The following is a 15,817-nucleotide window of genomic DNA, read 5'->3' on the forward strand; positions in this document are numbered from 1 at the left end:
TCTTGCAATACTTTTTTAACCAGTGACTCCATTATTTTCCTCATAACAGAAGATCAACAGACATGTCTGTAATTACTCGTGTCAGCCTTAGATCTCCACCTTTGTGAATTGGGGATACATTTGCATATCTCCAATCAACGGGTACTTTCTCTGAGTCCAAGGATGCTCTCATAATTATGGCTAAGGTTTGCTTACTTCCTTGGTCACCTCCTTTAATATAACTGGACAGATCCAATCCATCCCAGGTGCCTTTCTTACGTGTAACTTCAACAATTTCTCCTCCACTTCAGTTATTACAAAAACATTAAGCACTCTGTTACATTTTGATAAACTTCTGGCATTTTCCTCCCTTAATAACTCATGTGTGAACGTAGAAGCAAAATACTCATTCAGATTGTCACCTATCTGAGCAGGATCATCAAGAGTCGAACCATCAATATTAAGTGGACCAATCTGATTCATCACCTTCCTTCTAGAGTTTATATGACTAAATAGTCCTTGCTGCTTTTCTTGGCATCCTTTGCCAATCTGCCTTTGCTTGCCTAACTTCCTTTGTGACTTGATTACAGACTAGCTTATATCTATCATAGCCTTCTCTGTTGCCTAATAATTTATATTCATCCCATGCATTTTTCTTCTCTGCCATAAGTCTCATTAGTTCATCTGACATCCATTTAAGACTAAACCTTGAAAAGTATTTTTAATTGGTATGAAAAGCCTAGTAGCTTCCACAATTACTTCTTTGAATGCTTCCCATTTAGAATTTGCTGCTGGTAACATCATCAGTTGGTCCCACTGTATACAATTTAATAACTGTCTGAGACCACTGTTGTCACATTTACAAAAGCAAAAACCCTTCCCTTTACCCCTGATGTACAGGGTGATTCACTACCAGTGCGACAAACTTGCAGGAAGTGTGGGGGCACAAAGACGAATCGGAATCACATAGCATTGCAGAGTCTGAAATGCCTTCATCATGCGGTAGAGGACGTTGAACGGGAGGTCGCGTGAACAGCGATCCCGCTGGAAGTCAGCATTTGCGAACCGGTTCCCGAGTCAGTAGGATGGAAGAGTATTCAAACGTTGAACTGGCCGACATGCACCTCGCGTATGGAGCTGCGGACTGTAACGGGCGCGCCGCTCTGTGCTTGTACCAGGAACGTTTTCCACACAGGCGTGCTCCTCATCATACGATTTTCGCACATGTGCACAGAAAGTTACGTGAGACTGGTTGTTTCATGAGAGGTACCATGAATCGAGAGCGAACAACGAGGATGCTAGACAATGAGGAGAATGTCCTACGTCTTGCAGAAGGCAATCCGAGTACGAGTACTCGAGCGATAGGCCAACGATTGGGTATTTCCCAATCCACTGTATGGAGGATACTGTCAACAAACCAAATGAGTTCATACCATCCGCAACGCGTCCAATCATTAGAGCCTGCGGATTATCCACTCCGGAGGACTTTTGCTACTTGGTTTCTTCAACAGAAATGGTTTGCAAATGCTGACTTCCAGCGGGATCACTGTTCACGCGACCTCCCGTCCTCTACCGCATGACGAAGGCATTTCGGACCCTGCAATGCTATGTGATTTTGATTTGTCTTTGTGTCCCCTACACCTCCTGCAAGCTTGTCGCACTGGTAGTGAATCACCCTGTATAACATATGCTACCCTACTCTGAGAGATTTTGAATACTTTGGTCTGCCGAAGAAAAAAGTATATTAGTGTTTCAGTGTATGTATAAAGAAAAAAATATATTACAAGAGTACAAGTAATAAATGAAATTTAAAAATATGTAAAGTACAAACGTTTTTTTTAATTTCTCATCATCATATCAACTTACCTATTACCCTTAGGAATTTCCACCCATGTCAACAGTTATGCCATTCTGCTGTAAATGTGCCCTTAAAATTTGGTTTTCATTTTTTAACTCTTCACACTGCTGCCTTAATAAATCAATATCCATTGTTAGTCTCTCATTTTCTTTTACATATTCTGCTAACCTAGCATTTGCATTCCTCAAATCTTGGATGTAGTCACATGTTTTAGCTAGAATACCACCTTTACTCTGCAGGTAAAACTGACAATTAGTTAAGAGGAATTAATGACAATCATCACGATTTTTCATTCATATTACATAGTAAAAAGACAATCAAAATAATCTTAATCAACATTCTTTAGATTGTAATATGGCCTTATTTAGGCATCACTCATGTAAAGTTGAAAGTGAAGAAAGCCCATGTATAATTATTATAATAATAATGAAGTAATACATAATATTTTTCTAAAACAGACTTATAAAAATACCTACCAATGCACCATAATATTGTTGCTGCCACCAGCCTGTGACAATTTGACCATGCATAAATGGTGCAAAAAGTAACCAGCAAACCTTTTACCAATCATTTATGGTCATGAAGTGTAAATACAACTAAAAACTACATGACTCCATAAATAGAATAGATCATAAATAGTCAAATTAAGAGAACAAATTTAACTGGGGGGAAGTGGGAGGGAACTACCCACACTAATAATGTCCATTTCCATCTACATAAGCTTCTACGCACTCTACTTTTCTGATCAGCTATTGGTTTATCTCAATCACTACTAATCCCATTTGTCCTAGTTATTCATTCATTCACCACTTCAAAGGTGGTGCCTACAGTGGCAGACAAAAAAACTGCATCACTTGTGAATTTTGCAAATAAAGTGTTTTGCACTGCATTGTGAGTTGCAGAAATGTTCGAAATGCATTTGTTAAATGGGATATATATATCTCTGTGAATGAAATCCAATAAAAAGACTCCACCTGATATACCTAATTGCCATAAATATCTTCCCAAAGGGCAAAATGCCTAATTAACAGAAATATGAGAAATATTGCAATCATGCAAATGGCAATCATGACAACCAACCATACATTTTATTACATTTACTTGTACAAATTGAAATGACAAGTTAACGTAATAGTATTACGTACTGTAAATCAGCAAAATAAGTCCTCGATATTTTGTTGTTCCTCCCCGAACTACTATTACAGCCTTGCAACAATCTGGCATAGAGTTAATCAACTTCTGGATATACAGTTGCCCAATTTCGTGGTACCACACCCTTACAGTGCACTCCTGCAGCTGAATCTTACTTGTTGGCTTTTTCTGAGAAATTTTAGATGACATTATGTACCAGCAATTTTCAATAGGGTTCAAATCTGCACTGTTGCCGGGCCAGTGCAAGACTGTAATGCCAGCATTTCTGAGGTATGACTGCACCTTAAGGAAGAAAAACAAGAAAAAACAGAGGTGTAAATATGTTTTAAGCCTTGTGAGACAAGAAGACAAACTCATCATTACATCTAAATAGCATAAAACTTATCAATTTTGCTGTGTGGCATGGTGCTGAGTCCTGTTGAAAAATGCTGTTTTGGACATCTGTGTGGTGATCCTTAATAACCGGTTTCAGGCACTTCTCCAAGATAGTAGTGTAGGTTTCTGCATTCACCATTCCATTAATAAATTCGCTCCACCCCTTTGCTTGTTATGCATCCCCAGACCATCTGACTGGAGGGGAACTTTACAGTCGGTGTTAAGCAGTTAGGATGGAATGCCTCAGATTTTTGTCTTCTGACATATCGCTTCCCATCAGAGCCATGCAGGTTGAATTTCAATTCGTCAGAAAAGATGATAGTGTCCCATTGCTCTTTTGTCCATGAAATGTGTTTTAGCCAAAGCAAGTTGCTTCTTCATCATTTGTTGGGTCAACAAAGGCTTCTTCTTGGGCCGATAGGCATGCAGATCACATTCCAAAAGCAGTCTTTGGATAGATTGTGCACTTGTTTCAACACCAGAGGCCATCTCAAAGTCCAGTTTTAGATCAGGAGCACTAGCATGGCGATTATGAAGGCATAGCTGTTTCAAATCTTGATCTTAGGAAGGTAGTCACTCTCTTACGGCCTGATCCAGGTCTTCTCTTCACATCACGGTTTCACGCTTTAATTTCAGCATCAGGGATACTGTTGACAGCCTATTTTATCAGGGATAGCATGCGTAGAAAGACCTTCCTGTGACAGAGCAACAGCTACATGTTTTTTTCTTGGTGTCAATTGAACATATGGAGCCATGCTTACACCTCTGCAAAACATGATACTAATGAGTGTGCCGTGTATACAGTTCCAGCACTGTATTTATAGAAACGGCTGATGCAATACCTTGCAATAATGTCTGATGCAACAGAAGTGTTATCTGACGCAATACCCTTGCTTTGCGACAAACAAAATTACTGTAATCAAACAATACCTTATACGTTTTACTACAAATGTTACTTTTTTTTACGTGAAGCAGTTTTTTAGTCTGCCACTGTATATTGTGTTCACTCTTATATTCCTTGTTAGAAACTTCCTAAACTGGAATCTCCTCATTCTGGCTCAAAATCCTCCTTACCTGATTCTGTCAAATTCATTTGCTGTTGCTATCACTTGAAAAATCACAGAACTTTTTCACTTTCTTTGTTTGAAAGTGGACTTTCTTCAATATACCCTTTCTAACAATGACGTACTTTTTCTTGATGTAATGCATATATACAATATTCACTTAATTGCATGTACGCAGAAATACTGTGCAAAATAAATTTAATGTGAATGTAAAATAATATGAGACTATTTACAACTTTAAACAAAATATAATAAAATATGAATAATAATATGAAAACTGACAGACTAACAGTCTTGTCAATAGTATAATTAAATAAAGAAAAAAAATGGGGGGGTATTTAGGTATTTAGCACATCAAGGGTCAGTTTGTTGAATGAATTTTTGGAACAAAAATAATATGGCTATTATTTTTTGGCTAATTTACATGTTGTGCAGGCTGAAAAATCCTCTGAATAATTCAAGCAGTGAAAACCTACTTCCTCTGCTTGAGATTGGCTAACTGCAGCCTCAATTGACAAAGTCCTTAGAAATCTTTCTGGTCTACAGCAGGATTCAAATCCAGACCTCTCCAAACAAGTGGCAAACTGTTATACTGTTACAAAGGACCAAATTGTATACTAAATTCTAAATAAAATAACAAAACTTTAGATTACAGCATAAACTAAGCAGAATTGTACAAAACTGACTGCACAGGCATTGTAATCTCCATAATTGATCTATGCATTTCTTGAAAGAAATTAATTCAATTTGACTATGCTTAACTAGGTCCAAGAGGTACTACTGGGAGGGAAACCAAATAATGCCACAATAGTTAACAGGTAAAATTAGTTGCTATAACCCTTTGACAAATGCAAACACACACACAACATTTTCTGTGTGGACTTGTACAGTATGCACATAAATATAAATTTTGATGGTTGTTTCAACACGGCGTCAACAAATGTCAGTGTAAGTATTTTGTCTTGAAATTCTACAGAAGCTAAACTCAGGCTTCTAAACTCCATTCAAATGAGGGCACTCAGGTTAATTAATGACCCATCTTTTACAAAGTCTTGCCAATCTCCCTCTCACAGAAGTTCAGCTGCTATTTACCTTTTCTATAGATACTACCATGGCACTGTTCTTCTGAATTGGGATCTGTGATTCTCCTTCTCTCTTCCAAATAAGTCCGAACACATGCTGCAACCAGCCAGCATCCATTTATTGTCCAACTTCAAAATTAAGAACCAACTTTTCTTCTTTCTCATTTATCCCTTCAACTTCCATTTTCTGGCACAACCTTTCTTCCACAAGCATTTACTAAAAATTACAATCTACACTCAGCCTTTAACCCGCACATGGTACTAATTACTACAAGTTCTAATACCTTTTGTGTTTGGGGTTTCATAAAAAAAAAATAAAAATAATAAAAAAAAAAAATAATTTAAAAGACCATTAAGTGTGCAAACTTTCAAACTTTTGCATGCACATATATTTCTGCTTATTATGTATATAAATATAATTAAAAATTTAAAAAGAAAGAGCATATTATATATATATATATCCAATACTATTAGTTTCTTTCATTTTCAGGGTGCTATTTATTTCAAATTTGGCATGATACACAGCCTGTAAATTTGAAACTACCTACTTGCTTCTCAGTGTGTAATGGTCATTAAGAGAATATCAGATTTTGTGTTCCCATTCTTACTATGCGAAAAACAATAATAATTATTTCAAAAAACAACTAGAGTAAGACTGTAGATGTTTATTTAACTAATGAAAATAAAAATAAGTAACATGAAACTGTAAAAAAACAGTGTCAGCGCTTCTCAGGTATCATGCTACTCATCAAACAAAAAAGCCAAATAGGTGCAAGATAGTGGCAGATCAACTGAGAGGTTCAGACACAATTTCTGACAAATACTTAAAAAAATTACTTGAGAAACTACTGTAGTAAAAGTAGACAATTTGTAATGTATTTTATAAAATCAAAGAATTTATAAAATACATTAAAAATTACTTACTTTAATAATATTAAATGAATAAACAACTGTTTGAGTTTACTCATTAAGTTTACTCAATCCATTTAAAGCCTTAAACACTTTCATCAGGTCTCTTTGCACATGCTTAGTTTCAAGTGCTGAAATTTGCAGAACTGAAAAAGATGCAGTGAACAACGAGATAATCCCCTCCTTGTTCTTGCCGACAAAGTTCCTGTATATCAGGGGTCGGCAACCTTTTTTGAGTGAAAAGCCATTTTTATCTAATTAAAAAAAATAATCCGAAGAGCTGCACCTCAGCTCAAGCTGGGATGGGGAGGGGAGAGTTTTTAAGAAATGGAATAGAGTGGGAAGGTGTTTTATTGAAAAAAAAATATATTTCTTTTGAAATATTATTTATTAATACTGAAAAAATGCAACAAACATCCAATTAGATATGAATTAATGTGACTTTTGCTGCTGAACTTCTTGAGCGATCTCTCAAAATCAGGCGAGTATGCCGTAATTTTCATCTTTAAACATGCTGAAAGACTCGCATTGTTTAGATGGTTTCTTGATTTATTTTTAATATAGTTCATGTTCAAAAATATTTGCTCGCAGAAATGCTTCGCTTGTCGTACATGTGGGCTAGAAGTTAAAGAGTTGCAGTTACATGTTCAAAGAGCTGCATGTGGCTGACCCCTGCTGTATATCATCAGCAGAACCCAATGAGCTCTTCTAGCAGATTACGCACTACTCAGAAAATTTCAAGTTGAACTGTACAATTATCCCTAGGTCTCTTTTGTTCTGGACAATCTTAAGTGTGGTAGTACCTATTTGGTATGTTATTCTGGGACTTCTGGTGCCCATATGCAGTACCCTGCATTTACCAATATTAAACTTCAATTTCTGCTTCTCAGCCCATATGCCTAATTTTACTAGGTCTTGCCCTGGTAGTATGCCTTGATTCCTGTCATTAACCACCCTGCCAACATTTTGTATCTACATATTCATTCAATAAGCTTAATATGGCATCATCAATAAATATTGTAAATAGTAAGGGCCCAGGAGGGACTCTACTAATAATATTAATCCAAGAAGAGCAGTGCCCATTTATAACTACCCTTTGTCTTCTCCCACTTGATCATCCCTTTATCCATAGCAGTAACTTATCCCTAATGCCATACAGCTCCAATCTGTACAATAGTCTTTCATGTGGAAGTATCAAAAGCTTTACTGTTAAGTTATTGTTTGCATTCAGTCCCTTTGTTACTGTGCCACAGTAACTAATCAGATTAGTCACAAAGGATTTCTCCTGAACAAACCCAATCATTAACTTTCATATAATTCTATTCCTGTTAAGACAATCCTGCAATACTTCTTTAACCACTGATTCCATTATTTTTCCTAGAACAAAAGTCAAGCTTACAGGCCTATAAATTGGTTGTGTCACTCTTTGATCCCCTTTGTGAACAAGAGAGACATTTGCACACCTCTAATCTATAGGAACCTTCCCTGAATCCAAGAAGGTTCTCATAAATATGGACAAGAGTTTGCTTTCCCCCTTTGCTGCTTCTTTTAATACAACCAAATAGATCCTATTAGTCCCAGTGACTGATTTACTTTTAGCTTTAGCAATTTCTCTTCCCCTTTCTTTTCAGTTATAACAAAATCATTTAGCACCCAATTATAGATTGGTATACTTCTGGTATTCCTATTCCTAAAAACTTCTTCATGTGTTAATGCAGATGCCAAATACTTATTTAGTTTGTCAGCAACCTGTTCAAGATCATTAATAGTTATGCCGTTCATATCTAGTGGGCAAATGTTGCTAATTCCTTTCTGACTAGTATTAACATAAGCATAGAGTTCCTTGCTACTTTCCTTTGCATTCTTAGCCAAAGTCTTCTCATAATGTCTTTGCTTGCCTCCCCCCGATGATATTATTTGTGGCTTCTGAAAAATTACTATTTTCAATTTGAAAGACAGCTTTGAATAACACGAAGTTTTGAATTATTTCAGCCAGCCATACTTGCACTTTTCATGGAAGAATTAATAAAACTGGTTTTACACAATTACCAATACTATCACCTGCACTTTTGATGTAAAACAAAGGCACTTTAATATCATTTACAACTACAGTGCAACAAAAATAAGTAGTGAATACATATACAATAATCTATGCATCGCATTATAACTCTAAAGAATTGAGAACAAGATGGATTTTTTATGGTAACATCAAAAAATTATTTTAAGTTATTAGCATATATTTTTCTTTGTGGAAATCTGACATGACTCATATAAGATGATCCCTCCCCACCACTCTGTACCTTGTAATTTCAAAAACATACAAAATTCCTCAATTTATATCCTTGAGTATCTACTGTATTTTTTCAAAACTCCAAAATTCCTTGAAAAAAATCGCTCTGACTAATTTTCCTCCATCTGGAAACTCACTCACAAAATGGTTAAAAAGGGAACAAAGGCAGACTCGCTACTGAAAGCCTAGTTAATGTGTTTAATGAGACCAAGAAGATGAAAAACCTTAGGTACAATGGTATTTATTATGAACAAGTGGATAAAGATCATATAACATTGTGTACTGAACTGATCAACTACTCTGATCTGTTCCTGAGCAACATAAAAATTCCTAAATACTAAAGGCTTTAGCTGATGTCTCAGAGAAAAACAGACAAAGCACTGATCCAATATAAGATTAAGTCAAGACTAGAACTGGTAAAATGTGAGCTGCAGAGATAGTCAATAACTATGTAAACTTTAAGGCCATCAGCAAAAAGTTTCCATTTTGATATTGAAAATTTGTTTGTAGTACCAGTGATTTTAATGTTATTTTAACCACATGTTTCACAATTTTCTAGTTTTGAACCCAGCCAATAGAGATATTCAAGATTTTGTCATTATTAATGACTTTATGCAACTTTTACCTACTAGAATACCAGACAATTCTAACTACAAACCTAATACTCTTGTTCTTTTCCTCAAGAACCATTCAAAGTATACAGGTTAATGTTGGTTGCTCGCTGGGTATCTCAGATGACAACTTGGTGATGGAGCCTCTCTCTCTCTCTCTCATGGCCATCCTCAGTCTCTAATGTCAAACAATACAAGATTCTCAGTCTTGTTGTGCTTGAAATTATAACAATGCAAAATGGGATGATTTGTGTGATTTACATTCTTCTTTTCTTTGGTTGGATTACTGTTTGAATTCTTCTGATCCTAATACTTGCTCAGATTGAGTCACCAAAATATATTTTGTATTGGAATATCAAGAGTTGGAAACTTGAATCCCCAAATGGTATGCAAACATTCTGGTCTCTTATCAAAGAAATTTCCATACTGCATCCAGACAGTTCTACTGAATCTTCGCTTTGCCTAAAGATAATGCTGACTTATAAGCATCTTACTTTTTTTTCTATTGCATTGATGATCTTGGCAAATCACTGAATTATCTACCAAACACAACCCACCTGTTGCCTCCCATAGGTTTCTAAAAGAAAAAGATTAGAAAAATCCTGAATATTCTAATGCCAAGATATCCAAGTTCTGATGTATTCCTCTACTTGTCTTGTGTTGCCTTTTTGAACTCTCTTGAGAATTCAAAAATGAATATCTAGCAATGTTTGCTAGATATTGGAAAAACACTGCTAGAGGAATATCTAGCAGTATTTTTCCTCTATAAAAATCTGCTTAAACCTAGAAATTCATTCCCAAAATGAATAGTAATCTTATTCTTTCCAACTGACTCACAGTACCAAGTATTGTGGATTAATTGGCACCCTAAAGTGTAGCAAAAATGGTGGTGAATCACCTGACAGGTGCCCGACTTTCTTTTTAATTTCTGGAAAATTTTTCGAGTTTTTTTTTAAATTTCTGCCTGAATAATGCCAATATTTCATGGTTTTTTTTAATAGACTGAAGTATTATGTATGTACTTTTTAAATTTTAATAAAAAAATTGAAAATTTTAGAACATCCTCTGTATTTTACACCTTTTATTTTCAAAAAATAATAAAATACTTTCTACTGGAAAAAAAAAAAAAAAAAATATGCATAAAACTAAAACATCAGCCTCTTATTCTCTTCCATTTTCAGTAAGAGCCCATTATATGTGCAAAAGTTCAAATATATGCATGTGCATGTATTTCTGCTTTTATGTACATAAATATTATTAAAAAAATTAAAACATTTATACACTGAGTACTATTAGTTATTTCCACTTTTGGGTTTATTTCAAAAGTGGTGCCTTTCACAGTGTACTAGCCATCATAAGAGAATATTTGGTTTTGCTCTCCTCTCTTAATATGTCAAAACAGTAATAAATTTTTCAAAAACAACTATGGTAAGACTGTAAATATTTACTGATCTAGCTGGAGAAGAAAAACAAGTAATCTGAAACAATAAATAGTATCTGTGCTTGTCCAGTACCATGACACTTGTCAAGCAAAAGGCTAAATACAGGCACTCCTCAACTTACGCAATACTCGCCTTTACATAAGTTTTTGCTGGCAAGTGTAAATTTAAAAAAATCATGGAAATGCATTTTGCATCCCGTAGGAATAAATATGAAAATATTGTGAAAACGTTGAAATGTGAGCCCAATAACACATTGTTTTTTGGTAATTCGTTCCAAAACTTCGGAAGTTGAAATTTTTGCTATATAACTAAGCTAACAATAATATAACTAATTATCGCTCTAAAAGGTCCTTTTTATAATGGAGCACTACCCTTTCATCATTATCATGTGTTCCGTTATAAGAAACAATTTTGAATGGCTTTGTTTATATTTTTCTAAAGAACATTTCTGGAGGTCACGGCCATAAAACAATAAAAACAATCTGTACTTTCTGGATTATTGGGCTTTTCCGTTAGTGCAATATATTATAAACAGGTAGTAAACTCAATCTTACTGCATTTGCGATAATCCCGATAACTGGAATTCTCTGGGTTTTTATGTTATTATGGTGAAATGTATTCCCCCTTCACTGAAATCTACAATCAAATAAGAAACAAATAAATTTTCATAATCTCTTCATTCCTATTTACTTATTACAATGATGAAGGGAAAGCGACCAACAGAAAGTGCAAGTGGTGGCAGTGCTAGGAAACAAAACTGATTTAGAAACAAAGATGAAAATGATTAAGTAAGAAGCAGGACAAAGTTTGTCATCTATTGCATGGGAATTAGGTCTTGCTGCTTCAACAGAGAATACTATTTTAAAGGACACTGCATGTATAAAAGAACATTTGAAGGATCAATGCATTTAAGATCAACAATCATCACAAAACAGCGTTCACATGCTATATCGAAGGTGGAACAGCTATTAATAAGGATGGAAAATCAGATTCAGAAGCGAGTGCCCCTGAGTCTAATGACCATTCAAGCAACAAGTATTTATGAAGATATTAAGGATATAAGTACAGCAAACTCCAAACCAAGTTCGTGACAAGCAATGGGTGGTTTAATGGTTTCAAGCATTGCGCTGGTTTCAACAATATTAAAGTATGTGGTGAAGTCGCCAGTGGCAATTCTGTAGCAGCAGAGAAATTTTGTGATGTGTTCGAAAAAATCCCTTCTAAATTTCCACAGCCCTCAACCCCTGCAGTGGTGTACTTATCAGCTGGCAACGATGTTCGAAAGGTAAAACTAGCTGACATTATGCCTATCCCCTCCCTTTTTTTTTTTTTGTAATTCTGTAATTTTGAAATTTCTGTAATTGCACACTTTTGTAATTTTTCCTATGCATGTGTTTAAAAAAATTGAATAAATAATTCTATTTACATGTTCGTCAAACATTTCTTTTTTGCTTCAATCAAATTCAGCAAGCATAGTTGCGAGTGCTGCACAAGCATTTATGGAAATTCCGACTTATGTAAAACTCGACTTATGCAGAGTTCCGCGGAACGCAACCCTTACGTAAGTCGGGGAGTGGCAGCAGTTGCAAAGATAGTTGTGGGTCACTTGATTGGTTCTTGAACAGAATTTCTTATGAAACCCATGAAAAAAATGTTTCGCTTATTACATTAATTATTTTATTAATGGATAACAGAGCAGCAATGGCTCGATAAATTCTACGTTATAAGTAAATTAGTTTAAAAATGGAAGAATTATCTCTATGGTGTCTTGCAGAACACTTTGGTGCTGATACTCACTGTAATTGAATAACTATACAAATCGATTAATTGTATTCCACTCTCTTATAGACAAGATCAGTGATCCAATGCACCACGGAATTGGGACCCCACGGACCCCAAACCTGACCCCAAAATACACCGAACCACCACCACAATCTTGAATGAGAGAATACAAAACGTCTGTATTTTTAAAACAATTTAACTGCTAATGGGACCAAATAAATACATAGTGAATGTATACTTTTAATACTTTAAAACTAATATTATTAAAACATAAAAACATTAGTAGCAAAATTCCTTAGCCTATTAATATTTCAGAGGATTCTTAATGTTTTTATGTTTTAATAATATTAGTTTTAAAGTATTAAAAGTATACATTCACTATGTTGTTGTTGTTGTTGTTGTGGTGTTTTTTTGTTTAATAATATTAGTTTTAAAGTATTAAAAGTATACATTCACTATGTTGTTGTTGTTGTTGTTGTGGTGTTTTTTTGGTGCAAGGGCAACTTAGGCCATATTGCACCTCCCAAATCAATTGACTTTACATACGGGAACTGCTTGTACAGCAGTTAAAAATGATCATACGCGTGAATTTGTTTAAATAGAGAAATAATTCAGAGAGATTTGCTTCTTTACCTATGATGCTATTGAGAGACAGAGGTTGTTGCAGATCTGAGATGGAACTAAAAGCCATTCGTCGGGCGTTGTTAAACAAGCTATATTCGACAAGTATATGTTTTACTGTAAGTGGCTGCGAGCAGTCTGCACATTGAGGAGGATCATTCCCTGTAAGCAGATAGAGATGTGTGAGGTGAGTGTGACCTATTCGGATTCTGGCTAAGATTACTTCTTCTTTTCTATTTTTACAAAAGCTAGAAGTCCATAATTGTGGTTCAGATTTTATTTGAAATAGCTTGTTATTTGTTTGCATTTTCCACAGCAGTGTCCATTGTTCCATGTATGTTCTCTGTATTTTGTGTCTATAATCAGGATATGGGACTAGATCATTTGTTGAGGCTATATTAGAAGGATGCTTTGCAGCATCATCTGCACATTCATTTCCTGGAATACCACTGTGGCCTGGGACTCAAGAAAAGATAACAGTTTGCTTATGCTCATGAAGCTGCATAGCTTATGTTTTATGAGTTTTAATAAAGGACTGGTAGGTGAGGAAATGCCTTTCAAATAGCTAAAATAGCACTTTGTGAATCAGTATATATTATACTTTTATTTATTGCCAGCAGTGAGATATTTTTCAGAGCAAGCTTAATGGCATGAAGCTCAGCGGCATAACTGCTACATTCGACTGGAAGTGAAAATGAGATAGTTGAATTAGGGAAGACAGCAGCTGCAGCACCCACTTGATTGTCAGACTTTGAACCATCAGTATAGGTCTTGTTGAATTCGGGGTACTTTTGTGTATGAGCATAATGTAGTTGTTGGATGTTAATCTTTGCTATGGAACTTTTACCCCATTGCTCAAGTTATTCATGAGAAGAAAGTGTGAGAGTAGACCACGGGGGATCTGGATCTTTTGATTCTCTGAGGATATTATCAAATTGGATGTTCCAGCTTTCAGCTAGAATCTGCAGTCTGATACCAGCAGGCTGAATTGTTCTGGGTTTATTTGTATAGTGGGTTTTCCAAAGAGGATCATGCAGGAGCGGCCAAACAGGATGAGTAGGCAGGCTTTTAATTTTAGCTGAGTAATTCATCAGCAACATTTTTCTTCTGATGCTAAGTGGAGGTTCGTGAGCCTCAACATAAAGACTTTGAACCGGTGATGTTCTGTATGCACCTAGGGCTATCCTAAGAGACGAATGTTGGATGGGCGCAAGACGCGCTAAGGTGCTTTTCCTAGCTGTGTCATAAACAGGTGCTCTGTAGTCTAGCCGAGATCATCTGCACCCCGAGATGTACTGGAGATTACCCGGAGTATATTCATTTTCCTTGCGCAAGAGGTTCTTAGATATTTTATGTGCTCCTGGAAATTTAATTTCTTATCAAAAATTAGCCCTAGGAGACGAATACTGTTCACGATTGGTATAGGGTGATTGGCCAAGTGCAACTCAGGTTCAGGATGCATTCTGTGCTTTGTGCAGAAATGTATGGCTGTTGATTTGTGGCTTGACAGTCTGTATCCATTTTGTGCCATCCGTAATTCAATGTTGTTTATGGATATTTGTAGATGCCTCTCGATATAGTTCATATTCTGGGAATGGCAGGATATGGTAAGGTCATCTGCATAGGGATATGCGTCAACGGTGTTTGGAATGCAGTTTGTAATATTGTTTATTCGTAGTGAGAACAGAGTGGCCCTAAGAACAAAGCCCTGTGGGACTCCTTCTTCTTGTATATATGTTTGAGATAAAACCTGCCGGTACTTAACTTGGAAAGACCTGTGTCGAAGAAAGCTTTGAATAAAATATGGTAAGTGCCCTCTCATATGAATAGAATGGAGATCTCTTAGGATGCCGTATCGCCATGTGGTATCAAAAGCCTTCTCTATATCTAGGCATATCATGACGAGATGTTGATTTCTAATGAATGCATTCCTTATGATTGATTCAGCTTTTGTCATGAGGTCTAGGGATGATCTATTCTTTCGAAAACCAAACTGATTATTAATGATTATGTTTTGGGATTCAAGATATCATGTGAGACAATGGTGAACCATTTTTTCCAAAGTCTTACTCAAGCAGCTGGTAAGAGAAATTGGTCTTTAATTGTGTGGAATCGAGTGATCTTTTCCAGGTTTCGGTATAGCTATTATATAAGGATGTTGCCAGGAGGTCGGGAATATATGTTCTGAGAATATCTGATTGTAAAGTTTAAGCAATAAAGATAGTGATTTCTGATTGAGATGTTGAAGCATTATATAGTAAATTCCGTCAGGGCCAGGAGCACTGTTTCTTGAGGTATACATAGCTTCTTTCAGTTCAGATATTGTTAATGGTTGGTTATAGGGTAAATGGCATGTAGCTTTGAAGTTCAGTTTCCTTTTCTCATTTCCGGCTTTAATTTTTTTGGAAAGACTGTTGATATGCGCTTGAGGCAGATAATTCACAGAACACAGTTCCTAAGGCATTGGCAATCTCTCCAGAAAGGAGATCTTTCCATTCCAGTTAATAATAGGAGAAGGTGATACATGATATTTTCCACTTAGCTTCTTTATTTTTTCCCAGATTATTCGGGTATCAGTATCTTTGTTGATTGAGGAGGCGAATTTTACCCATGAATCTTTTTTGGCCTTTCGCCAGATGAAACGAGCTTTGG

General features: G+C 35.7%; 1 protein-coding gene across 6 annotated transcripts in view; it reads right to left on the bottom strand.

Annotated features, from left to right (window-relative positions):
* Nucleotides 1-15,817, bottom strand: part of LOC150076140 (upstream stimulatory factor 2-like) — a 340,777-nt gene that overhangs the window by 28,644 nt on the left and 296,316 nt on the right. For 5 of the 6 annotated variants that reach the window (XM_090387170.1, XM_090387165.1, XM_090387168.1 and 2 more), the window contains one exon: nt 1,846-2,082. In XM_090387170.1, the coding sequence (XP_090243296.1) occupies nt 1,855-2,082 (228 nt within the window). In that variant the 3' untranslated portion in view covers nt 1,846-1,854. The remainder of the gene's footprint in view (nt 1-1,845; nt 2,083-15,817) is intronic. The other variant, XM_090387166.1, reaches the window with a different exon arrangement.

This window comes from Mastigoproctus giganteus, chromosome 13 (assembly GCF_048544385.1).
Source record: "Mastigoproctus giganteus isolate SK-2022 chromosome 13, ASM4854438v1, whole genome shotgun sequence".
NCBI classification, from domain to species: Eukaryota; Metazoa; Arthropoda; class Arachnida; order Uropygi; family Thelyphonidae; genus Mastigoproctus; species Mastigoproctus giganteus.